This window comes from Rhinopithecus roxellana, chromosome 16, assembly GCF_007565055.1.
Source record: "Rhinopithecus roxellana isolate Shanxi Qingling chromosome 16, ASM756505v1, whole genome shotgun sequence".
In the NCBI taxonomy this organism is placed as follows: domain Eukaryota; kingdom Metazoa; phylum Chordata; class Mammalia; order Primates; family Cercopithecidae; genus Rhinopithecus; species Rhinopithecus roxellana.
Genome location: NC_044564.1, coordinates 4705087 through 4729809, shown reverse-complemented (window position 1 = coordinate 4729809; position 24723 = coordinate 4705087). Strand labels below are relative to the sequence as shown.

Genomic DNA, 24723 nt, shown 5'->3' with positions numbered 1-24723 from the left:
GCATTCCAAAAAATATGGGACACTTCTTTAATTCTGATATGATTTAGAGTACATTATTAATATTATAACTGTTAAATAAAATTATTGTATGCCACAGAAGTAACCAAGATTCCTAGTCAATTGTAGCCTTAATAGTGGCTATAGACTTTTGTCATCCACAGACATTTTGTCTTCCTTTTGTCCTTTTCAAAAGGCAGTTTATAATCAGATATAGCACTCTAAGTGCAGGTCTCAGATAACTTTAAAAATTGTTTTATTGGAATAGAGGAAAAAATGAAACTTCTAGGATTCTCATAGATAGCTGATGTGTTAAACATTGCTAATCCTTTCATTTTCACTCAAGACAGCATATTTCTTTAGAGTTATCTGCAACTTTTAACAAGTGAGTAAAAAATACTTCTGTGAAAAAATTTTAGAGCATATTTGTTTCTCTTTACCTGATTTCTCCTGAATATGGAAACTATTTGTAAGTATTCTGAATTTATGTCAGTACAGTTAATTGCATAAGTATAATAAGAATCTGTTTTCTCTTGTAACAGGACACAATTGGAGAAACTGGTTATTTTACCAAGGCTTTCACTGGAATGGCATGCTTCCTTCAAAGAATCAAAGTTAATGTATACAGCCAATTAAAGCCCCTTGGGGAATCTAACCTCATACCTTGTCTATACAGTCCCCGCACAAGGTTCCTGACCTGTGAGCTACCTTGGGATCTTGAGAAGACAGGAATTTACCCAACTCATAGGTATTTGAGGGTAAAAACCCATGGATGAGCTTGGCTTTTAAAAACTCTTATCTGAGATTTCTCATGGAACAGAGTTCCAGCAAAGCCAATTTAAACAAAGAAGACCCTAAGTGAAAAATAATTATTCTTGCTGTACTTTATGCAAATAATCAGGCCAAGTATAGTAAGACTAAAGTATATTTCTATAAACAAATCAGTTCTATCATGATTTGTTTTTAATAAAAATGGGGTCTGGAGAGAGAAAAATTACACTTCACAAGGAAACCTATTATTAGCTGTTGTTAGCTGTCCTTGAGTTTTTTGCACAATTCTGACTAAATCCTAAATTATTTGTGGGTTAGAAGTCCCCAAACTAATGCTTTCAAATCTTTGCTTTTAAAATTGAGAATTGTACTCCTCATCCTAGGACTCGTTATTTACCTTATAGTAGGCTGTTCACCTAAATACTGTACTAAAACTATAGATGAGAGCACTAATGATTTTGCCATGCAAGCCTTGGAAGCCCAGCCAGACCTGCATGAGTCGGTCAGATACTTGCAAAGTGGTCCCACTCTTCTCACCTTGGGGTTCACTCCCATTCTCACTATGTTGCCTGTCAGCAAGAAGAAGCCAGAGCAATCAATAGCCTTTTCCCATATTCATACCCTACACTTTAAGATTAAGGTGTTACAAAACCCAAACTGAGGGACTGAAACTGCCTATGCAAAATTATGATTGAGACAGTGAAAGAGATCTAACTTAACTGACTCCATCTTGCTTCTAACCTCCAAGTTGTCCTTATTCATTCCTGGGCATAGGCTGAACTAACTTTGGGAGAAATTTAATTTGCAGTTTATAGTTTAAACAAAGATGATGACAACCCTATCCCAAAGCAGACCTCCTTCTTGCCTGGGGACTAGATTGCCTTTGTAGGACTAACATTAGCCACAAGATTAGAAATTGTGGTTTAGGAGTTGCAGCTGGAGGTTACAAGATGCTGACCCTCCCTAAACTGCTTCTAAGATCAGTGCTTGAGATATTTTGCAGACCCTGCACTTGATGGATCAGCTGGCACCACCCAGGTCAATAAACTCACTCATCTGATCTTGTGGCCCCCCCACTCAGGAACTGACTTACTCCAAGTAGGCAGCTTCGACTCCTAGAGCTTCGACTCCCTATGATTTCATCCCTGACCAATCAGCACTCCTGGATCACTGGTTTCCCCTGACCCACTAAGTTATCCTTAAAAATTCTGTTCCCCAAATGCTCAGGGAGACTGACTTGAGTAATCATAAAACTCCGGTCTCCTGCACAGCCGACTCTGCGTGAATTACTCTTTCTCTATTGCAATTCCCCCGTCTTGATGAATCAGCTCTGTCTAGGCAGCGGGCAAAGTAAACCCCTTGTGTGGTTCCACTGATACAGGTGATTTAAGTGTTAAATAAAAATCTGTTACTTTAAAATGCTGAATAAAGAGTGTTTAAAGCACTCCACAAACATTATTTTTTAAATGCCTCTGTGTAAGAGAAATTCTAATATTGTGCCAGGATATGTCAAGCTATAAGATAAAAATGAGTGCATTTCCTAGAATGCTTATTCTACTGTAAGAGTTTGTGGGAGGTATAGTAATTCATTTAACTGGTAAGTAACTTAAACATTAAAGAAGAGTCAAACACTTTTTTTTTTAAAGGGAGAAGAGAGTTTTTTTTTTCTTTTCAAAACACTTGCTTGAGTTAGATCCCCAGGAGTATTTTTAATACTCCTGTGTAATTAGGGAAACATCATTATGTCTGTATTGATACATATACATACATATACAACATGTATATGTGTAAGACTATGAACAGTCCTAAATTTATACTTTGGGCTGATAACTCTGGTTTTCAGGAAAAAAATAAAAAATAAAAACAAGTGCGAAGTCTCCCTAACTGGTCTAAGTGAGAAATCATTTGGCACCGCCTCTCCCTTATCCCCTACCTGCTAATTACAATTTTTCAAATATAGTTATCATTAAGTGCAAACTACCATAATCTTGGTTTATCTTCTTGGCAAACTTCACTTAGAAATTTAGAAAATGGGGAGAAAGAGTAAACAAGGTTAAGAGTGGGTTCTCAGATAGAATTGGGTACAAATCTGGGCTCCAATACTTAGGCACAGGTGGCCTTGTTGTGTAACCACCTAGGTTACACAACAGGTGTAGGTTAACCATGAGCTGCCTTATCTCATGAGGTCCTTATGAGGATTTAGTGAGCTATGCACCTGAAGTCCTCAGCTGTAGCCAGACAGCAAGTGTTCAAAGATGTTAATTATTGTTTTCGGTTACTGTTTTATCATCATGCAGGGTCACATAGCTAAGAGGAATTTCAAATCCAAGTCCATCCTACTTCAAACTCCTTTGTGCTCCTAAGCTGTACAGTATAATCACCTTGGAGAGTAGGTGATTGGCCCCAAACTACTTCGGAGAGTGCAGGTCATGGCCAGTCAGTCCTGTATCAGACCTCGTCCTTGCCAGATGCCTAGTGCCCCAGATTCCCTCAAATCTCAGGCCAGGTCACCTCCCAACTGGTAAGACTCCTCCACCTTCACCTCTGACTCCCCAAAACTACACTTGGTTTGGATTCCCGGGTACCTTCAGCCTGCAGGGACAGGGGCTGCAGCGTGTACTCCCCATGTCTGCCTCTGCTGTCGGCCTCCCAGCTGAGTAGGCAAAACATTCCTTTACAGAGCAATGGGTTCATGGATAAACTTGTCTCTAGTGCAGCGCTCTATCAGAGCACAGGACATGGGGCCAAAGCACTGCCCTTCCTAGGGAGTCCCGGTTCTCGACCTTCCCAGAATGGAAGTTTGATTCTTCCATTGGCCCATTTCTCAGATGGAAAAACAGATTCAGCAAGGTGCCAACGCTTTGTTGAGGACTACCCTGGAGGCTAGGTTTTGTGAAAGGGTAGACATTTAGACTGGAGTCAGATACGCATTCTGGCTTATCTCCTGACTTACTGAGTGAACTTGAGCAGGTCCCTTTCGCCCATGGGTCTCGGTTTCTTCATCTGCACAAAGGGGACGGAACACTGGATTACGTGTCGCTAAGGCCCCAGGTTCTCAGAGGAAAGCTCACCCCTGCAGGGCCGCCTGGCCCCGCGCGCTGGCGCCCGCTGCACTACAAGCCCCAGCATGCCTCGGGAGGCGGGGCTCAGTGACGGACAGGGAGCTCTGCGAATTGGCGCCCGGCAAAGGGCGCTCAACGGCGCGTGCGCAGAGGACGGCGGGCGGGTGGGCTGGCGGCGGTGGACTCGTCGGAGCTGCGGGCGGTCAGGTAGGGGGCGGGAAGGAGGGTTGGGGACTGGGGACCGCGGCCGAAGTCGTGGGCCGTGGCTCAGCGGCCGGTCGGGGGAACGTGCCGGCGTGCAGCGGCCGCGCCGAATGGCAGGGTCTGGGGACCGGATCTGAGGGGAAGGACTAGGGTGGGGGTGGGGCTGCGAGGGGCAGGCTCGGGAGGGATTCGTGGGGCTGAGGAGATCCGAGGAGATGGAGCTGGGGGAGGGGAGCGAGGGGCTCTGAAGAGATATGCGTTTGCAGCATCTCGGGAGGTATGAGGTAATGTGGGGGCCCTGAGGAGGAACGGGGTGCAGCATGTGGGAGATGGGAGGGAATCAGGGCCCTGGAGGGACCTGGGTGCCGAATTTCAGAAATATGAAGGGACTGGGGGGCCCCGATGAGATTAGAGGGAATCTGGGGGCGCTAGGCATCTGGCAAGGACAGGGTGTAAGATGATAGGAGCAAGGTCTAGGGCGATTCTAAGTGCTATTGAGAAAGGGCTTTCGGAGTGGGCTGAGGGTGAGATAGAGGGGGTGGGGTGAATTCTTGAGGGACTCTATCTTGTTAGCAGGAAGAAGGGAGCTGGCTGAGTTGTGAAGGCAGCACATGACATTCAGTGCATAAGAGGAAGGAGCAGGGTTTGAGGGCGGCACAGTGCCTGATGGAATGCAGGAGATGGGGGTTCAGATTGAGGGAGAGCAGAAATCTGAAGTGAGGAATTGGGGCGTTGAACTGAGGTGCGGAGCTGAGTGCGGCAAAGATTTGGAAATAGGGATTAAAGGATCTGTGTCCGAGGGATTTGAGGCATATGAGTGAGGAATTGATGAGGGTTGCAACATACAGCCCCAAAGATTGGAATTTGGTATTGTAAGAGGGTTGAGGACAGGATTTGGAGAGGATTGAATCGTGGGGTGGAGATGTCCTAACTGGGCTATAGAATCAAAGGACAATGAGTAGATTTGTGGATTGGTGTCTTGGGCTGCTAAAGAGATTTTCCTTAAATCGCTGCATGGGAGACAGGGGGAGTTTAGGACCTAAAAGTAATGTATGAAACTCTGGATGAGTATATGAAGATGAGCAGAGTTCAGGTGTTGAGGAACAAAGTGATAAATCTTCAGTTCAGATATCCTGAAGGAGTGTGGTAATCCCTGCGAAGGGTAGAATCTTCTTCTTTTATTAAACAAAGATCCGTTATCATAAGGCAGGTATGGTATTGCCACTAACTCCACTCTGATCACCGCCCTCTCCCTCCTCCTCTCCCGGCCCACTGAAAGTGGTAGGCTTTGAGGAAGAAGAAATGGAACTATTCAAGGTCATCTGCCTAAGCCCTTTTTCCTTGTACCCCCAAGCTACCATAGCAGATAGAATGTGAGACCTCCAGGGGAATGAGTGGAATAATTTATCCTATATAAGATCCATTACAGCTTGAAGGGGCAGTGGCTCTGTGAGTGAGATGTTTGGGCTCGGAGAGGGACAAAAAAAACAAAAAAAATGAACAACAAAAAAAGGGAACCCTTATGTGTTGAGCATTTAGTCCTGTGCTAGACTGTAAAGCAGTGGTTCTTAACCAGGGGTTGCTTTGTCTCCTAGGAGACATTAGGCAATGTCTGGAGATGGTTTTTGGTTGTCACACTTAGGGTGGGGGATACTACTAGCCTTAAGTGGGTAGATTAAACATTAAATATGATGTTTTATGTTAATGTTAAACATTTGACAATGCATGGGATAAGCCCCTCCCCCCCAGTAAGGAATTATCCTGCCTAAAATGTCAGTAATGCCAAAGTTGAGGCACTCTGCCTCAACTTTTAGAGTCAGATACCCTGGGTTCAAGTCCTAGCTCTATCTCTTCCTGACTTTGTGGCCTTGAATGAGTACTTAACCACCCAGTGCCTTGGCTGTTCATCTGTAAAATGGGGTTATGATAACAGGACCTATGTCACAGAATTGTTGTGAGGATTTAGTGAAGTAAATTAGCATGCCTAGGATCTGGCACATAGTAAGTTCTCAAAGTCTAGTAATTTTTAGTCTTGTATCTACTCCTTTACTCAGTTTTCATGACAGTCCTTCTAAGGACTATATTCAGTTTTACACATGAGGAAACTAAGGCTTAGGAAGTGACTTGCCTAAGTTTTCATAGCCAGGAATGACACAGTTAAGCTCATACCCAGATCTCTATAACTCTGTATTTTCCCACTTTCCTTGCTGCTTCCTTGCTAGGACCCGCTGAGTCTTATTTTCTCAGCCCATTCCCCTCTAATGAAAACGAGGATTGCCCAGTGAGTATCACTGACTATCAGATTGAACTCTAAAGTTGGGGGGTAAATCTCTCTGATTAGGTAGGGAGGAGCCCTGGACTTTGTTCTTGATTTGTTCTTAGACCAAGACCAGGGGCTAGATAAGGAGAGAAGCTTCAGGTTATTAGGCAGGATGAGGTGCAACGGACTATGGGGTGAGGTATGGAGGCCGCTGGCTTGAAAAAACACCTCACGGCAGGGACTGAGGCTGAAGGCAGTCATACTTTGAAGGAGAGTAACTACTGTTCTGTATGGTCTCTTTTGGACTGCTTTTCTCTGGAACAGAATAGTAGCATTGGCTCTATCATTTCCAGGACTAGCTACAGCATTGCTGAAGCCGGTTCAGAAACAAAACTTGACTGTATCTGACAGCAAGACTTAGCTGGAATATCCATGCACATCCCTAAAAGAAAATATGTCATGGGAATTCAATCAGTCCTGTCTAAACTCCTTACTCTTTCTAATTTCCCATGTTACCTTGGACAAGCACTTGTCCTGTCAGCTTCAATTTATTAAAAATGCAAATGATTATCATTTGTTGAGTGCTTATTATGTGCGTTATCTTAGTGAATTCAGTCATCCTGCTAACAGTCCGGATTTTATTCCTTGTTTATAGGTGAGAAAAATAACAGGTTAAGTGACATACCCGGTGCTACAGAACAAGTGGCTAGGTTGGGATACAAACCAAGTTGTGTCTCACACCTGTGTTACATTATAGTAGTTTTATTAGAAGGCTTTTCCAACCCTTCAGAGCCCCTATGTTTATGTCTGGAGAGTAGTTGGAAGCCAAAAGTTTATAAGGCCCTTAAAGTAGATCATTGTCTGTGCACACTGATGTGGAACCTTTGTGACATTCCCTCCATCTTGTCTTTCTGGTAAAACAATCAAATTTAAAAATAATTTCTAGGTGCCCTTACCAACCTCTCAGCCAGACTTTGTCTAAAGCTAGGGAACTATGAAACATCCTTTAAGTTAGTAGTTTTATGACTGGGAGTTGACACTGGGATTTGAATCCTTGCTCTATTACTTACTGGTTTTGAGACCTTGGACAGGCTACTTTTTTCTGAGCATTGGTTTCCTTATTTTTGAAGAGGAATGACACATACTTTACATGGTTATTATGAGACTATGAGAACATATAAAAAAATGCCTGACAATAAAGAGTAGTTGCTTTAAGAGTGTTAGCAATTATTAGAGGAAGGCAGTGCTGGAAGAGAACTAAGTATTGCTTTGTCAGATTTATTTATTTAGACAGGGTCTTGCTGTGTCACCTAGGCTGGAGTGCAGTGGTACAATCACAGTGCACTGCAGCCTCAACCTCGTAGGCTCAAGTGATCCTCCCATCTCAGCCTCCCAAGTACCTGGGACCACAGGTGCATGCCACCACACCTGATTTTTTTTTTTTTTTAATTTATTGTAGAGATGGGGTTTCACTGTGTTGCCCAAGGTCTTTGCCAGATTTTGATAACCCTAAGTAGTCTCTGCCAGTGTCCCCAAAATTCTCATCCCATTTTGTATATTTCCTGGAATCTCCTTGATCCTTTAATCATAATCTCATGATTAAATGAACAGATGTTATATGCAGGGAAAGGAATTGAAAGAGCGAGGGTTGAGGTGAGTTGGAGGTCTCTGAGAAAGGGCTATTGATTTTTCCTTTGTCTTGTATTCCTTGAGTCATGTTGGCAGCGTAGATACTACTCAGATGTTTGTGAAAGATGCAAGGGAGTCTCTCTAGGTCCTGCAGTTTTAGAGGAAGACAGAGACAACAGGCAAGCATGTTTTCCAGGAAACCCTGTTATTCATTTAGCCTGCCCTTGACATAGTTTAGCTCAAGTTTTCTTTTTCTACAAACATACTTCCTTCTGGATTGTTTTGTTTGCCCCAGACTGGTACAACTTCAGGAGCATGGCTGTGTTTCCCTATAAGCCCCTACTTGTTGAGTTTATCTTAGTTGTCTGCAGGTGCCTTAAATGCCCTGAGTAATCTAAACTTCATCAGAATCCTCTCCAACACACAGGAGTGGATGTCAGGTGATGGCCTCACTGACTTCTTTAAAGTCAGTCCTGTTAATGAGTGGCCTTTGGTGGCACAGTGATAGTTTTGCACTTGATTAGCATTCTGTTAGAATGCATGAGGAATAAAGTTTAGAAAGCTGACATAAAAGGAAATGAGATAAACCTTGCAAAAAAAACCGGTCAAACCAGGGGAGCATGTCAATAGTAGGATGGACCTTTATGTCTTGTGAAAGGAAATGCAATATTTTACATGTTTTCTCGTTTTTAGGGGAAAGCACTGTTTATGTCTGTTTTTTGCTCAAAATTGTATCACCAGTACCGTTCACAGGGCCAGACACATAGTAGGTGCTTAGTAAAGATTTGTTTTGTTAATTGCTTAAAGTTCTCTAGTTTTGCTTGTGGCCTAAACCACCAAAGGCTGATATAGGTATAGGAAATAGAGACATCTAGAGAACTACCCCATGGTGGCGATTCAAGCATTAGATGAAGATTTGAAACCTTAGATCATCTGTAATCTTTAGATTCTGGGATCAGGTAAAACAGTTTCTAGGAGGGGTCAGAATTTTTATTGTTTAATTGTATGTATCTGAGGCCTTGGGTACAGTCTGCTGAAAAGTGCCTATTCGTTTCTTCTAATAGGTTGGGTGGTGGCAGCAGCAACTGCTGCTGCCACTACTACTGCTAATAATAATAAAAACTATTATTTATTTATAGTTAATTGCATGCCTGGCTTGGTACTGTACTTAGTGCTTTACACATGTAATCTCATTTAATCTTTACAATAACCTTGTGAGGAAGAGACTATTTTAAAGCCTCTTTTCATAGGTAAACTGAGAACTACAGAAGTATTAATAACTTGCCCATGTCTTCACAATAAGTGGTAGAGCTTGAATTCAAATCCAGGAAAGCCTGATTCCCTCAGGCCTACTTCCTTAATCTATATAATACTGCCCACTCCTAGTTCGTGTCTTTTAGTCCTAGTTCTGTTGTGTGATTTGTGGTCTTAATTTCCCCCTCCTGGTCTTAGTTTTCTCATCTATTTTACAACTTGAGATTACTACCTTTTCTTCCCCTTTTGCCCAGGCTGAAGTACAGCAGCAGCATCACAGCTCACTGCAACCTCCACCTGCTGGTCTCAAGTGAGGAGATTGCTACAAATTCTAGCATTTCATACTCAGTCTGTGCTTGAAGGAGCTACAGCAGCTCATTTTCTGGGCAATAGAAGTTGTAAATTCATTTACCCATCAGTTTTTAGCCTGGATGTCTAACATTCTTAATTAAAACTCTTCAAAACTGACCAGCCCTTTTATTAATCTTTATGTGCCTTTGTATGCCATGAAAGGAAAGTTTCTTCATGCTTTCAAAATGTAGTTTGTAAACTGAATGTGTTATTAATACTAGTACAGTTATTGTTAATGCTGTTTCTGGTTATTATTTATTTAGCATCCTTTTATTATACACCTACAGGTATCAGGCTAAGTACTTTATATGCATAAAATCCATAGTCATTACAGTACTCTTTTTATAAACTAAAAAAACAGTTTTAGACAGGTTAAATAAATTGCTTCCTTCCCCACAACTTGTGACAGTGCTGAGATATGATCTCAGTTCTATATAACTTCAAGGTTCTTTTTCTTTGGTTTATTTGCTTTTTCTACTACCTTGGTTACTCATTTCATGGAATGGGGAAAACCCAGTGGTGCTAGAAGAGGCTAGATTAATATGGAATATGATTATGTAATTTTTCTGAGTCTTAGGGCAGCCAGAGTAGACACAGCTTAAGGGATAGTTTCTCATTGGGAGCTGAAGAGATGTGCTAGTACAGTATGGTACGGTATGTACAGTATTAATCATTAGGTCAAGGGTTGTGAGAAGATGGTAAGCTGATGTTAGATGAGGTGGGAGATCAAGAATTAATGGGACAAAGTGCACAACAGGAAACAGACCTTCAAGGGATCATGAAGGGAGCCAAGATGATACATAGCATGTTGGATACTCACTCTGATTGGTTGCAGAGTTGATAGCTGGCAGAAAATGGGCAGCTTACTTAAAGATTTAGAATGATAAGACAATTCCTTTTATTTGTGTAGCCTTTTGGGGAAACTGAAGTCTAATTGACCTTCTATCTGAGTCATTCTTGGTATTAACAGTAATGACGAGATGTGCCCTCCTGGAGGAGACAGGCTGTATCTGCCTGTCTCTTAGCCCCATTTCAGGCTAGGATCCTTCACAAAGCCATGTTTTCAAGTCATGGAAATGGGAAAAGTGGTTCTGGCTTTTTCCAGGTTTGAGGCTATATCTGTGCCTTATGCTTTCATGAAGGGAACACAGGTTTTCCTGGCAAAGCATGGCAGCTTTGGGGCAGGAATTCTTGACATCCCCAGAGAGCTTGGTGAAGCTGTAGTCATCTGAGATAATTTGGGGATGTGGGCATAGTAAATTCGTTTTTTTTAACCTGATGTCTTAGAGAGGTAGGAAGCTTTTCAATAGGAGGAATATGATATTCCAGAAAGCTGGGGAAATAATTTGCTGCTATTTTTACAAGTTGGCAGCCTTGTCTAATAAACTGATCTGCATTGCCAGCTCTGGGAAGAACACAGATGTCCCTGTGCATTGTAAGTTAATGTTCTAGATTCAAACTCCAAATGTTGTCCTCAGTCTGTTGTCCCAGACGATAGAAGAGAGAACTGTAGCTATTGATTTAGAATTCAGAAGGGTTGCATGGATCCTGAATTGTAATTTCTATCAGTATGTCTATACTATTGCCTCTAGACACTTGACATTTAAGAATTTACCATTCATAGTTTCAGATATCCACATCAGACCTCATATGCTTATGATATGTGGTTTTAAGTACTGTTTTGCTGAGGTATGGATTTGAGTCAGAAGGGATTGCAAGCTTGCTCTGTGAGAGTAGGTCACTCAGCTAATAAATCAGTCTATCCCACTCTGTAGCAGCAGAATCTCATAAATATATTAGTGTTCTTTCTCTGTTATGGAGAAAATGCATATGCTATAAGGCAGCATTCCCCAGAGTATGGTCAAGAGAACATTAGTTAATCATTGTTATGTGACAGTAAAAAATAGCTTGAAATAATGTTGGGTTAAATAAAGTAAAAATATCTGTACTGCAAGGTTCTACCATATTTGAGCTGCGTGACCTTGAGCAAGTTTTTCTGAGTATTCGTTTCCTCATCTGTAAAATAGGATAATAAAAATATTACCTACTTCATAGTGTCATCATGAAGATTAAAAGAGGTTAAGCATATAAAGTGTCTGTCACAGTAACTAGCACATAGTAGGCACTAGATGCAGTTTCCCTTGTAGTACAAAGGAAGTGGGATATCAGGGAGGAAGAATTGACTTTAGATAATTGTGCATGTCTGCTGCTATATATTTGTCAGATTGCATTCCAAAGCTAATATAGTAGAAACTTGTTGTAATATGTATCTCTACATTAACTCCCGTTCTTCTCTATGCCTGGAGAAAGAGTTGATGTCATGTGCAAAGTGTTCTTGAGCTAAATGCATTGTCCTTAAAATCCAACGAACTTGCCCTCCACTTCCTCTTTCTCCTTAGTGGTTGACCATCTGCAGATCACAAGACTGCACAGGTACAGCTGTAGGATTTGCATTTATGAAATGCTGACTTTATCATATGCCTCAACTTGCTAGACCTATTCGTTCTGGTTTGGGGTATAAGTTGACAGTAACCTAAGGCTACAGAGGACTGAGATCTCTCTGGGTCAACTTCATAAGCATATGTATATCAAGAGGGTTGGAGTGTTCATGATTTTTACTGGATGAAGCAGAAGGTACTGTAAGCCAGAAATAAACTGTCTTGATAAGGCACTGCTATTTTTTAAATCATCTGGACTTGAGTCTTTGGCTATCTCAGCTGTTCATCACTCCCCCACTATAATCCACTCACCTTTCAAATCTTACTGATTATACTTCTGGATATTGCTCAAATGAATCTTTCCATTTCTAACATCTGCTCCCTAGTTCAGACTCCCCATTACCCCTGTCTTCTCTGATTTGTTTCCCCACTGCATTCCTGCTTTGATCATAATCAGCTTCCTGCTTCAAAACATTTATCGCCTCACCATGCCTTTGAAAATGAAGCTCAAAAATCTCATTTTGGCTCTGAAGACCTTTTATAATTATTCCCCCAATTTACGTTTCCAAGCCTGTTACTCTATTCCCCATATATACTCCCACTGTTTTAATCTAAGGATAATAAAAAAGAGAACTAAAATTCATTTAAGGCTTTTTTTGTGCAGAGCCAAATCTTAGCATTCTATATACTCTATAGATTATTTAATTCTTACATTAACTCTGTAAAGACAGTATTATTTCCATTTTAAAGATGGAGAAGATAAAGTGCATAGATATTAAATATTCTGTTTTCTTTCCAATACATGAAACTTCTTGTCCTTTCCTTTGCCTTTTAAACTTTGTTAAGGTTGCGCCTTTTGCCTACTTCTTTCTTCCCTCTCCGTGTATTCATGCTTCTTTCCACGCCAATATAAAATGTCATCTTCCTTTTGAAAATTCTTTTTCCCTTCAAATTAGAAGGACTCCTCAACCCCCATCAAACTTAGTTTTTATTTCATTTATAGTACTACTTTCTGCCTTCATTATTATTTGCCTATGTGTCTTGTCTTTTATAAAGTTTGAATATCTGAAGAGCAGGATCTGTATCCTGAAGACCTCTTGTATCTAGCACAGAACAAGATACCTAAACTTAGATGGGTGGGTAGATGAGTAGGTAGGAGGATAGATGCATGGAAAATGTGTATTTTCTGATCTAATGTTTTGCAGATTACCTAAAGCTAATCATCACAATTTTCTAAGTCTGTGGATGATTCCTAGGGCCCCAAACATGACACAGTAAACTCTATGACATGATGAAAAAAAAAAAAAAACAGCCTCTACACTTTTGCTTACATGGTTTTCTTTGCTTAAAGTACCTTTATCCCTCATATAAGTCCTTCATATCTTTCAAGACATATCTTAGGCATGAAACTGCTTTTGGGAAGCCTTCCCCAAGTCTGTTAGGTAGAATCCATCATTCCATCCACTGTACTCCAGCAGAACATTATGTGGACCTGCATGTCACACTTATTCCTTTTACTGTGCATAATTATCCTGTGCTTTTCTCTTAGTGTAAATTATAAGTTGTAAAACTCACCAAATATGAAAATAATCATTAGCATTTATTACAAGTATACTACTTCCCTGGTGCTATATACTAAGCACATCATATTTGTCTTGTTATTTAGCCCTTACAATAACCATATAAGGCAGACACCATTATTACTTCTATTTTACGGATGAGTGATGGGGAAAGAGCTTTTGGAAGTTTGAGTTACTTCCTTATGGTCATGCAACTAAGTAAGTGTCTGAGATTCCAGAATCTGAATTATTACCCACTATGCAGTGTTTTGTCTTGTTTGTTTCCCTATTTGTCACCTTCACGTGATACATAATAGACCTCAATAAAAAAGTAAGTGAATGACTGAACGACTGGTCATAGCTATTCTCTAAATGTTTCTTGAGTGAATTGATTTATATAGTCAGAGGAAAATGAATAATGGTTTCTTTTTCTCTTTAGCAGGAATTTTACCCTCTAGGGCATGAATACTGTGCTGTTCAGTTCTGAGCTGTGCTAGCAGTACCCTTCAAAGGAAGAGCAATGGCTGCAGCAGCAGCTTCTCACCTGAACCTAGATGCCCTCCGGGAAGTGCTAGAATGCCCCATCTGCATGGAGTCCTTCACAGAAGAGCAGCTGCGTCCCAAGCTCCTGCACTGTGGCCATACCATCTGCCGCCAGTGCCTGGAGAAGCTATTGGCCAGTAGCATCAATGGTGTCCGCTGTCCCTTTTGCAGCAAGATTACCCGCATAACCAGCTTGACCCAGCTGACAGACAATCTGACAGTGCTAAAGATCATTGATACAGCTGGGCTCAGTGAGGCTGTGGGGCTGCTCATGTGTCGGTCCTGTGGGCGGCGTCTGCCCCGGCAGTTCTGCCGGAGCTGTGGTTTGGTGTTATGTGAGCCCTGCCGGGAGGCAGACCATCAGCCTCCTGGCCACTGTACACTCCCTGTCAAAGAAGCTGCTGAGGAGCGGCGTCGGGACTTTGGAGAGAAGTTGACTCGTCTGCGGGAACTTATGGGGGAGCTGCAGCAGCGGAAGGTAGCCTTGGAAGGTGTCTCCAAGGACCTTCAGGCAAGGTATAAAGCAGTTCTCCAGGAGTATGGACACGAGGAACGCAGGGTCCAGGATGAGCTGGCTCGCTCTCGGAAGTTCTTCACAGGCTCTTTGGCTGAAGTTGAGAAGTCCAATAGTCAAGTGGTAGAGGAGCAGAGTTACCTTCTTAACATTGCAGAGGTGCAGGCTGTGTCTCGCTGTGACTACTTCCTGGCCAAGATCAAGCAAGCAGATGTAGCACTACTGGAGGAGACAGCTGATGAGGAGGAGCCAGAGCTCACTGCCAGCTTACCTCGAGAGCTCACCCTGCAAGATGTGGAGCTCCTTAAGGTAGGTCATGTTGGCCCCCTCCAAATTGGGCAAGCTGTTAAGAAGCCCCGGACAGTTAACATGGAAGATTCCTGGGCCATGGAGGCGGCAGCCTCTGCTGCTTCTACCTCTGTTACATTTAGAGAGATGGACGTGAGCCCGGAGGAAGTGGTTGCCAGCCCTAGGGCCTCACCTGCTAAACAGCGGGGTCCTGAGGCAGCCTCCAATATCCAGCAGTGCCTCTTTCTCAAGAAGATGGGGGCCAAAGGCAGCACTCCAGGAATGTTCAATCTACCAGTCAGTCTCTACGTGACCAGTCAAGGTGAAGTGCTAGTTGCTGACCGTGGTAACTATCGTATACAAGTCTTTACCCGCAAAGGCTTTTTGAAGGAAATCCGCCGCAGCCCCAGTGGCATTGATAGCTTTGTGCTAAGCTTTCTTGGGGCGGATCTACCCAACCTCACTCCTCTCTCAGTGGCAATGAACTGCCAGGGGCTGATTGGTGTGACTGACAGCTATGATAACTCCCTCAAGGTATATACCTTGGATGGCCACTGTGTGGCCTGTCATAGGAGCCAGCTGAGCAAACCATGGGGTATCACAGCCCTGCCATCTGGCCAGTTTGTAGTAACCGATGTGGAAGGTGGAAAGCTTTGGTGTTTCACAGTTGATCGAGGATCAGGGGTGGTCAAATACAGCTGCCTGTGCAGTGCTGTGCGGCCCAAATTTGTCACCTGTGATGCTGAGGGCACTGTCTACTTCACCCAGGGCTTAGGCCTCAATCTGGAGAATCGACAGAATGAGCACCACCTGGAAGGTGGCTTTTCCATTGGTTCTGTAGGCCCTGATGGGCAGCTGGGTCGCCAGATTAGCCACTTCTTCTCAGAGAACGAGGATTTCCGCTGCATTGCTGGCATGTGTGTGGATGCTCGTGGTGATCTCATTGTGGCTGACAGTAGTCGCAAGGAAATTCTCCATTTTCCTAAGGGTGGGGGCTATAGTGTCCTTATTCGAGAGGGACTTACTTGTCCGGTGGGCATAGCCCTCACTCCTAAGGGGCAGCTGCTGGTCTTGGACTGTTGGGATCATTGCATCAAGATCTACAGCTACCATCTGAGAAGATACTCCACCCCATAGGGGATGAGAAACACCATTTTCTTCTGCTCGCAAGCCAACTTCCCTTCCCTTAGTTCTTGGTTGTTAGTGGCACATATAGAATAGACTCGGCATATGGACTGATTCCAGCTAGGTAGTTCTAGAACTTTAGAAGCTCCATCTTTTAATGTTTTTTATTTGTTATTTCCCCCTCCCCACTTCCCACCTAAATTTAGAGCTTTAAAAGATACACTGCCCAAATAGGACACGCAATGGTGTTAGCTGAAGTTTGATTAGCAATTAGGCACTTCCAAGGCTTTAGTAGAGAGCGCCACTTTAGCCCTTTGTGCCATGTTTGAAATTTGCCCTTGTATTAAATCCTTCATTTTTTCCCGTTTGGCTTTGATGCCCTTGATCCATTGTTTCCTTCCTATTATAATGTGCTTCATCTGTGACACTTTCTCTTCAACTCTGATTGGATTCACTGTGCATGCTTCAGTGGGATCTGCTCCACCTTTCAGTGACATTTCAGACATATTCCTGTAACATTATGTCTCAGTCTGATCGTCTTTACCAGTGTGAAAGCTCATTCATTTACTGCTACCAAAGGGGATACACAGGCCCTTTAGGAAGCAGTACCTCTCACCTGGAGGATCTGTGCCATCTTGGATTGAGAACTGCAGATGTGACAGAATGGATTGACCCTAGTTGGTTGGTATTGACGACTTCAGCCTGGAAATTGCTTGCCTTTTAAAGAAGCATAATATGGATTGGAATTATGCCAAAGCATAGGCAGCTAGGAATAAGCAAACAAATGCTGATATAGTCAGCAAACTTGGATAGTCTCTAGGGCTCATCGTTTTTCATACTACCTCTCTCTTCTGGCCTGTGTCTAAGGAATTGTACAACATAGGCCAGGGCCAACAAAATGGAGAGGTGGACACATTTTCATGTTCATTACTAAAACAAACAGCAAAACTGTTGGTTTGTTATTCTGTATTTTCCTCAAGTGAGTACATACTATTTGGTTTCAGGATTTCTTTCCATTTCTCTATCAAGCATTAAATAATTGAGAACTGTTTCTTCATCACTGGTGTTCATGTCTTTTAATTAAATACGGAATTTTGGAGACGATAAGAGGGATAACCTGCACTATGCCATTTTGCTTCCTTATCTCACTGTGTTCTTTGAAAGTGTAGGTATCTATCCACGTCAAAATTCAGCCAAAAGCACTGTTATGTAAAGATAATAACACAAATCTTTCTCCCAAATACATATGTACAGAATCATCCCCCAAGGTTTAGAGTCACCAATACCCTATTCTAAATTGAGCTTCTGCTATATATTTTATGTTTATAATTACAGCTCACAAAAAGGAATTTAGTCTTGTTTTTGAGATCAGAAGTGGGTGAGAGAACCTGTGATGAGGTTCCTGAGGCTTTGATGTTTACTAAGCAATATATCTTACTCTAGGTGCAGGGCTGATGGCAAGCCGAAGAGCAGCTCCCTTGCTTTCATGTAAACAAAATTTGCTAAACTGAGCTGCACAAAATTGTTTTTATGGTAGTAGTGTTTCTTTGGCTTGTATCGTAATAGCTGCCAAAGGATAGGTAAAGAGGTCATTAAAATGATGTTGAACTAGTTTGTCTTGTTCTTTTCATCTGGAGAAAGCCCCATATTCTGATTATGAAATTGCATCCGATTTTCAAAGATTGGGTAATTGAGAGGAAACTGATCCAATTAAAAGTGCATCACAAATGACTTCACTAGTTATTAGAGCCACTTTATCTGTGTGGGCACCCAGCAGCAGGAGATCTGTCTTTGCTGTCAGTGGGGGACTTGCTGAGGTAATAACAGTGGCTCGGGCCTTTGGCACACCGTTTGCAGTGGAGGAATAAATATAATATTGTGGGCTGGTTGGAGGTAAATGAGGCCAGGAATCCTCCAGCTGCCCATGCTTTGAAAGAGGTGCTATCACTGAGTGACATTCAACATTTAGATCTCTACCCATCTAAACCAGTCATGCCTTTTCCCTCAAGTAAAGCAAGTATCTGTTGGCTCAAAATGGAAGTGTGATCTAAGTGTTTTTTCTTTTTCCCCTTTGATGTGAATATTTTAGGCTGTGCTTAGTACAGTCAATGTTTAATTATCTGCTGTGTTGACTAAATTGCAGACTAGGGCCCCAGGAAACTAATTTGTTCAATTACAGCAGTTTTTTTTGTTGTTGTTGTTTTTTAAAGCAGCAGTACCCTTGTCCAAATAAAGTCTTATATGGAAGTCTATCATGTAAAATAGATCAAAGAGCAGCTGCTCTGATTGAAGCAGGTTTGTGCTGCTGAAGAATATGCTGTTTCCTCCCTTTACCTTACCTCTTGTGCTACCATTGCAAAACTTGTGAATCTATAGAATACTTTTCTGAAAACCACTGAACTACCGCATTGCTTACCTTATAGTTCTGTCTTATTAGTCATGTGGCTTTGGGCAAGTCATTTAACTCTTCCTCTTCTGGAAAATAACAAAAATGATCCCTGCCTCCTAGAAGGGTATGAGATAACTGATGTGAAAATAACCTGGTTTCATTCCTGGAATATTCAATAAATGATGATCGTTATTCTTTTATCTAGTTGCTCAAAAGAGCACCTGTGGTGGGAAGTGGTCCAACCATGCTAAACAGTTCCTTTCTTCTTGCTTAACAGGTTTCTATTTGGTGATTAAAACCTTTCTCAGGCATTTCTCTCCCCTCACAAGTCTCCAAGTATCGAGTTCATCTGTTCCTTTCTACTATTTCATATTCCTATTATATAAATCACTGTGTTGCAATTACCTGTCCATATATTTGAGCTTTATTGAGGGCTAACTAATCTAGGGAAAGTCTAACCCCTGCAACCCCAACCACCATGTAACATGGTGCCTAGTATAGAATATGTTCTCAGTTATTTAATTGGTCCAGGTATTTACCTGACTTAATGGGACTCCAATAACCTGAGTCTTCCTAGTGTAGCCCCCTTAGATTAGATAAAAAGGAATACTCAGACAAGCCCTTTTATAAGGTGTATAAAAAACTAGTGGCAAACAGTTGACTTAAGAGTTTGGTTAAGCCCCTCCTCCCTTTATCATTCTGAGTGATTACATAGAATTTAAGGTTTTGGAGCAATGATTCATTCAATATTTATGAACTGCCTACTGTGGGCCAGTGTATACTCCAGTCTTGAGTCTGCAGAGGGGCACTCTGTTATTCCAATCAGTAGAATAAACATGGCTTGAGCTTTACAGTGTTCCTCTGGGTAAGGCAAGTAACGCTTAAGTAGTTGTACTTTTAATCTAGTGCTAATTAATGGCCTCTTAAAAGTGAAGTGTTACTCTACTCTGTAGGAGGGAAGTGGAAGAGAGAACCTAGGATGAGACTCAGGTTTCCACCCTGCACTTGACTAGGATGCCGATTTGCACTCAGGACATGCAGCCCCTCAAGGCATCTCAAAACAAATTATGGATATGGAACAGATTACTGGATGAATTTTACAAGCAGGTCAGCAGTGAGGTAGAAGGCTGTGTAGCAAAATACACACTTAGACTCCAGACCTATGGCTTTATCTTGTCAATATCATTAATATTCATGGGACCCAAGCTAAGTCTGAAGTTAGTGAGCCAGCTCTGTATCTGGCAATGTACTCTAGTGAGACAATCACTGGACTTGAAGTCAGTCTTGTGTCTGAATCACAGCTCTGCATTTTAACTAGCTGTATGACCTCAGGTGATCATACCTCTGAGCCTCAATTTCCCTATCTGTTAATTTAAATAAGGGTGTTGGTATGTCACCAAAATCCCTTCTAGCTCTATGATTTTAATTAATTTGTTAACCAATGAAATTGTTGAGTTTCCCCCTGATGTTTTTGCATAATCTTTGTTATGAATGTGTTTTGTTTACATTAGATCCCCAACTTGATATAATTGCTTCTCTACCCCAGCTGTTGTGACTTTGTGTAACTTAGCTATTGTCACCCTGCTGAGCTAGAGTTTTCCTTGGTAAAATAAAATGAATGACAGTTTATGTTTTAAAGGGCTGTTGTGAGAATTAAAATATATAAATGGGACAGTATATATAAAAGTACCTAATTCAGAAAATGTGTGACTTCCATTGTAGGGGGCAAAAGCATCCTGCCCTTCATGGTGAGCTGATACACATTCAAGTGAAAGTCAGGGAGATTATTGGTGATGCAGTAGCATGTTCAGCACTTCTTGGCCTCTTAATTGAAAAGCCTATTGGAGGAAGAGTGGGATTATTGGAGGGGCAGAAGCAATACTCAGTCACAGCAATGTATCCCATTAGGAAAGCTGCACATAAATCCTAAAGTCCGATCATTTGATTAAATTAATTAAGATGACATCTTGGCTCTTGAGGGGTAAATAGAGCCAAGATTTTTAAAAAGATTATATATATATATATATTATAGATATATATATATATACACACACACACACGAATGTAGTACATACATCTAAGTATATATATACACATGCACACATAAAGATGACAATTTTTTTAAACCTTAGAAACATGCATGTTTAGCTATTTCTTTAGATGGCTAGCTTCAAAGAATTTTTTCTCTAGGTCAACATTTATTAACTCAAATAATTATAAAAGTAAGCCACAAATCTCCCTGTTAAGTGGTTAAAGCTTCAGCTTTGTAAGCAGGGAGTCCGGAGTTTAGTCCTGTTTCCCTCAATTATTAGCTCTATGACCATTAAGTCATTTAACTTCTCAGTCTGTTTTCTCATTAGTAATGACTCTGTTTCACATTTTATTGCAGTATTGTGAAGAGATGATGGATATATAAATGCCTTTTAGCAGACTAAAAAGCGTTTTTGAAATTACAGTAAACCAAATATATCTGAAAGTTACCTCATTTTTGTGATATAAAGATGATATGAAACTGGTAAGGGAAAGTCTCACCCCTGCAACCCCAAAGGAAAATTATTTACTAACTCCTGAAATCTTTATTGAAACCATGAAGAGTGTGTGTGAATGCATATAAGTCAAATGCATGTTTTCCCTATACAAATAAAACCAGGATTTTATTTTGGTGATTTACCCAGTTTGCCTGGTTATAACTATAATGGCATTGCATATTGTCAAAGAATATCAAAATCTGAGATTCCATTTATTCACTCACTTATTAAACATACATAAGACATCTACCCTTTATTATTATTAGCAATACTTATATGAGTAATGAATGCAAAGAAAAACAGTCATGAATTTTGCAGTCAAGTAGCTTGTGGTCTGGCCGCAGAGCTAAGGTATGTAAACAAATAATAAAAAATATTAGAGAGTAAGATAAATGGTAACAGGATAGAAATGGAGTGCTAAGTGTTTGAGCAAAGACTGTTTCTAGTTGAGAAGATGTGGTTGTTGAAGGGCCTTCAAAGTAAAGGGAATATCGTGAACAAAGATACAAGATTAGGATGAAGAGTGAGAAGTTGGTGCCAGAAGTTAAAACCACCCCAGAATGAGGGGATATTAAAGAAATTCAAAAGTCTAAAGTGGCTAATAATTCAAATGGTTCTCTTTTTTTCTGCTCTACTATATATGACTTACTGCCAACAGTACCCATGGCTGAGTGAGGCTTCATACTTACAGAGGTGGTAGGGTATGGATCAGAATCTCCTTGGAATCCTGGGGGTGGAGGACAAAGGCATAGTTGGAAAATGCATCCCTTCTTCAGTATTCTAATATCTCTCCTGATGGGGAATCACTGCATTGTCTCAGAAATACATTTTCTGTCTTTTAAAAATTCTGAAATAATACTGAATTTTTCTCCCCTGAGAAGCCTATGCCAAATAAGTGCTATAATCTTAGTACAACTTTGTAGTGCAGTCAGACTCATTTGTTGATGTCTGACTGGCTGAGTTTTTAAAACCTACTATTCCCCCTTCTGCCCCATATCTGGACATGCCAGTAAGAAAGCTCAAATGCTTCCACCTTTGTGGCCAGTGGAAGTTCAAACCACCTAAGAATCCTCACTGCAGCCCTACCTCCAAGCCATTAGGAAAAGCCAGGCTCCTCTACTTTCCCTGCTCAAGCCATTTCTGAACCTGCTTGAGAACTCACGCTGCTCTCCATAAAAGCCTCGTGTGAGTGATAAACCTTTTCGTATCTATTTGGTCCTAATGTAACATCAGTCTTAACACCTAAACCAAGTTTTGGGTAAGGGGTTCAACCTCTCCTCTGGGGATGACTAAACACTTGATGCAACAAGCAGAGGGTCTAGGAGACGACCACTACCACTGCAGGGCTTTCCTCTTGCTTTAGTTTGCTAACTGACTCTTGCTGGCTAGAATTTTTTTTTTTTTTTTTTTTTTTTTTTTTTTTTTTTTTTTTTTTTGTCACTGCTAGCAAGCTCATGCTTTGTGCTGTGCTGCTTTGTACTGTGTTCACTGAGCCTTAACAAGCTTCTGTTATAGATGTGCTCAGCTAAGTTGGAATTTTTGATAATTGGCATTTAAGAGCAAAAATAAAGTGGCCCTGGGTCACGTGTCTTGGTCCAGACTTACCTATGTCTCTGAATTGTGTTTCTGAATCCCAGTGTAAACTGTGACTGTCACGAGGCTTAGAGGAATGACTCTTACCCTGTGACTTTTGGTTGTTTATCTCAACCAGGTGTTGCCCTCATTGTATGGAGTGCTCAAAAAAAAACAATACTGTATGCAGTATGCAGACTGGTTGGTAGTCACTCGTGGAGGAAGACCGTGTTGAATGCTATGGTGTACTCCCAAAAGCAGATGGTTTACCAAAAAAAAAAAAAAAAAAAAAATTCCTGATCCTAAGGGTTATAGGGAAAAGCATCCATGGTATAGCCAAGGAGTTCTTTCAAAGCCACCTTAAGCACTGGGTCCTCAAACGATATAAAGCAACTGTTGGCATGGGAGAGACCCTAATCCTGATTATACATATTTGCAACTCTGGAGGAAGAATCTTACACATACGAGCAGGATCCAGAGGAACTTCCCTCCTCCCCATCCCCTCCCCACACCACCACCACCACCAAATGATATACAGTGGCCACCAAAAGGAAAATAAAATAAAATAAACCTGGATGCTGGGGAAAAGAAACAAAAAACTGAAACAGAGGTTCACAATTTGACCCAATAGGAAATCCAAAATTAAAGAATTTATGCAACAACAACAAAACAAGATAAAAGGTTACTATTTGGCTTTTGTACCACTACAACCTAGGTTCCAAATTAACTTTTAACATCTGCTGAAATGTACCCGTTGTTAAACCCTTATGGCCTTAATATTGGGTTTCAAATTATACCTGGAATTCCCCTAAATTTAAACAAAGTATCCCTATAATCTTAGGGTAGTTAACAGGATATTTTAGGATATGTTAGGAAGACAAATAGGTATGCCTCATCTTAATCAGAACTATTGCCTGCCTAAATTCCCCATAGCCATAGCACCCATTAACCTAACATACCGCATAGTGGGCACGGATGCTCTAACCCAATGAGTAATAAACTTGAATTAAGCCTTTGGCACTTACAAATCAGCTTACCAAAATGGGACGGCATGGACCTTCTCCTCCTCCATTAGTTAAAATAGTTAATATGGCCCAATTTAAATTAAAACAAGGTCTTCGAGGTTTGAAACCCATATACCAGACCTATTTAGAGAAGAGTGAGTATCCCCACTGCTTCACCATTAACGGCTCAATGTAGCCTGTTCAGAAACCTAGAAAGAATGAATGGCATCTCACAGTAGATTGTTGCCATCTTAATGCTGACATTCTATCCAATAAGGCTCCCATATCAAATATTATCAAAATTACTAACTTTAATCAACAACTAGTAAATACTTTTAAGTCACAGATTTGGCTAATATTTTAGCAGCCACTCAGCCACAATTTGCCTTCACCATCAAAGGGATGCAGTATCCTCTTACTCAGCTACCCATGGGATAACAACAGCCAGGCCTTCACACAGCCTGCAGACAAGATCTTAACCACATCTGACTTTCTTCAGAAGCACAGTAAACACTGATCATACTGATCACATCATCCTCCAAGAAGATTCATTTGGCACAATCACTGAGGATATACATACAGTCATGAAAGAGCTCACTAAAAAGGGATGGACCACTACCCCACAAGTTGTACCAAGTCCTTCCACCTTGGTTAAATGCCTGAAAGCTGTTTAGCTGATGGTCATTCTATCCCTGACACTTGCCAGAAACAGCATTTGCAATTTTTTGAAAAGCCCAGTATGTTTTAGTGTATTTTGAGTTCTGGAGACAGCATATTTCTCATTTACAAATTTTACTCTAACCCATTTATGCTATTAAGCCCACTTATGAATGATAATACAGGCACTACAATTAGTGACCACTGAGAGTCCTTCACTTAAAGGCTTTAGCAACCTCCTCCCATGCTTCCTGAAGTCTCTGGCCCACACTTGATGGCCCTAAGTTGCCCACAGGCATCTTGTGCAAGAAAGTGTCCCTTCAGCCCCATGCTATATGCCATTAGAGTGCAATTGCTGGAAGCATATTGGGCTCTCTTGGAAACAGTCTGGTTGTCACAGGCCCTCAGCCTGTGACTCCATACCAGCTGCCCATTATCTCTTAGGTCTTGAAATCAGTACCATAAAAGTTCAGCATAGCCACTGAGGTTTCCTTGCTATACCATAGAGCCAAACCGGGCATATTTCGCCTATAGGAAAAGGTCCCCCACCACCATCCTCAGCCCCTTGCTAGATGCCG

The 24723-nt window shown here is 41.4% G+C and overlaps 2 protein-coding genes across 3 annotated transcripts in view; one reads left to right on the top strand and one right to left on the bottom strand.

Moving 5' to 3' along the window:
• The window catches only part of LOC104676241 (astrotactin-2), an 809378-nt gene that overhangs the window by 62108 nt on the left and 722547 nt on the right, over window positions 1–24723 (bottom strand). The gene's annotated exons all lie outside the window — the stretch shown is intronic.
• On the top strand, window positions 3958–17607 carry TRIM32 (tripartite motif containing 32). Of its 2 annotated transcripts, none has more exons than XM_010381004.2 (2): window positions 3958–4037; window positions 13968–17607. In XM_010381004.2, the coding sequence occupies exon 2, from the start codon at window positions 14046–14048 to the stop codon at window positions 16005–16007; it is 1962 nt and encodes a 653-aa protein (XP_010379306.1). In that variant the 5' UTR covers window positions 3958–4037; window positions 13968–14045; the 3' UTR covers window positions 16008–17607. The 2 variants fall into 2 exon arrangements, with proteins under 2 accessions (XP_010379306.1, XP_010379307.1); XM_010381005.2 differs by having other exon boundaries at window positions 13965–17607.

What these genes read in the sequence shown, in the direction of transcription:
- TRIM32 (XM_010381004.2), top strand. Translation starts at nt 14,046, where the DNA reads ATGGCTGCAGCAGCAGCTTCTCACCTGAACCTAGATGCCCTCCGGGAA.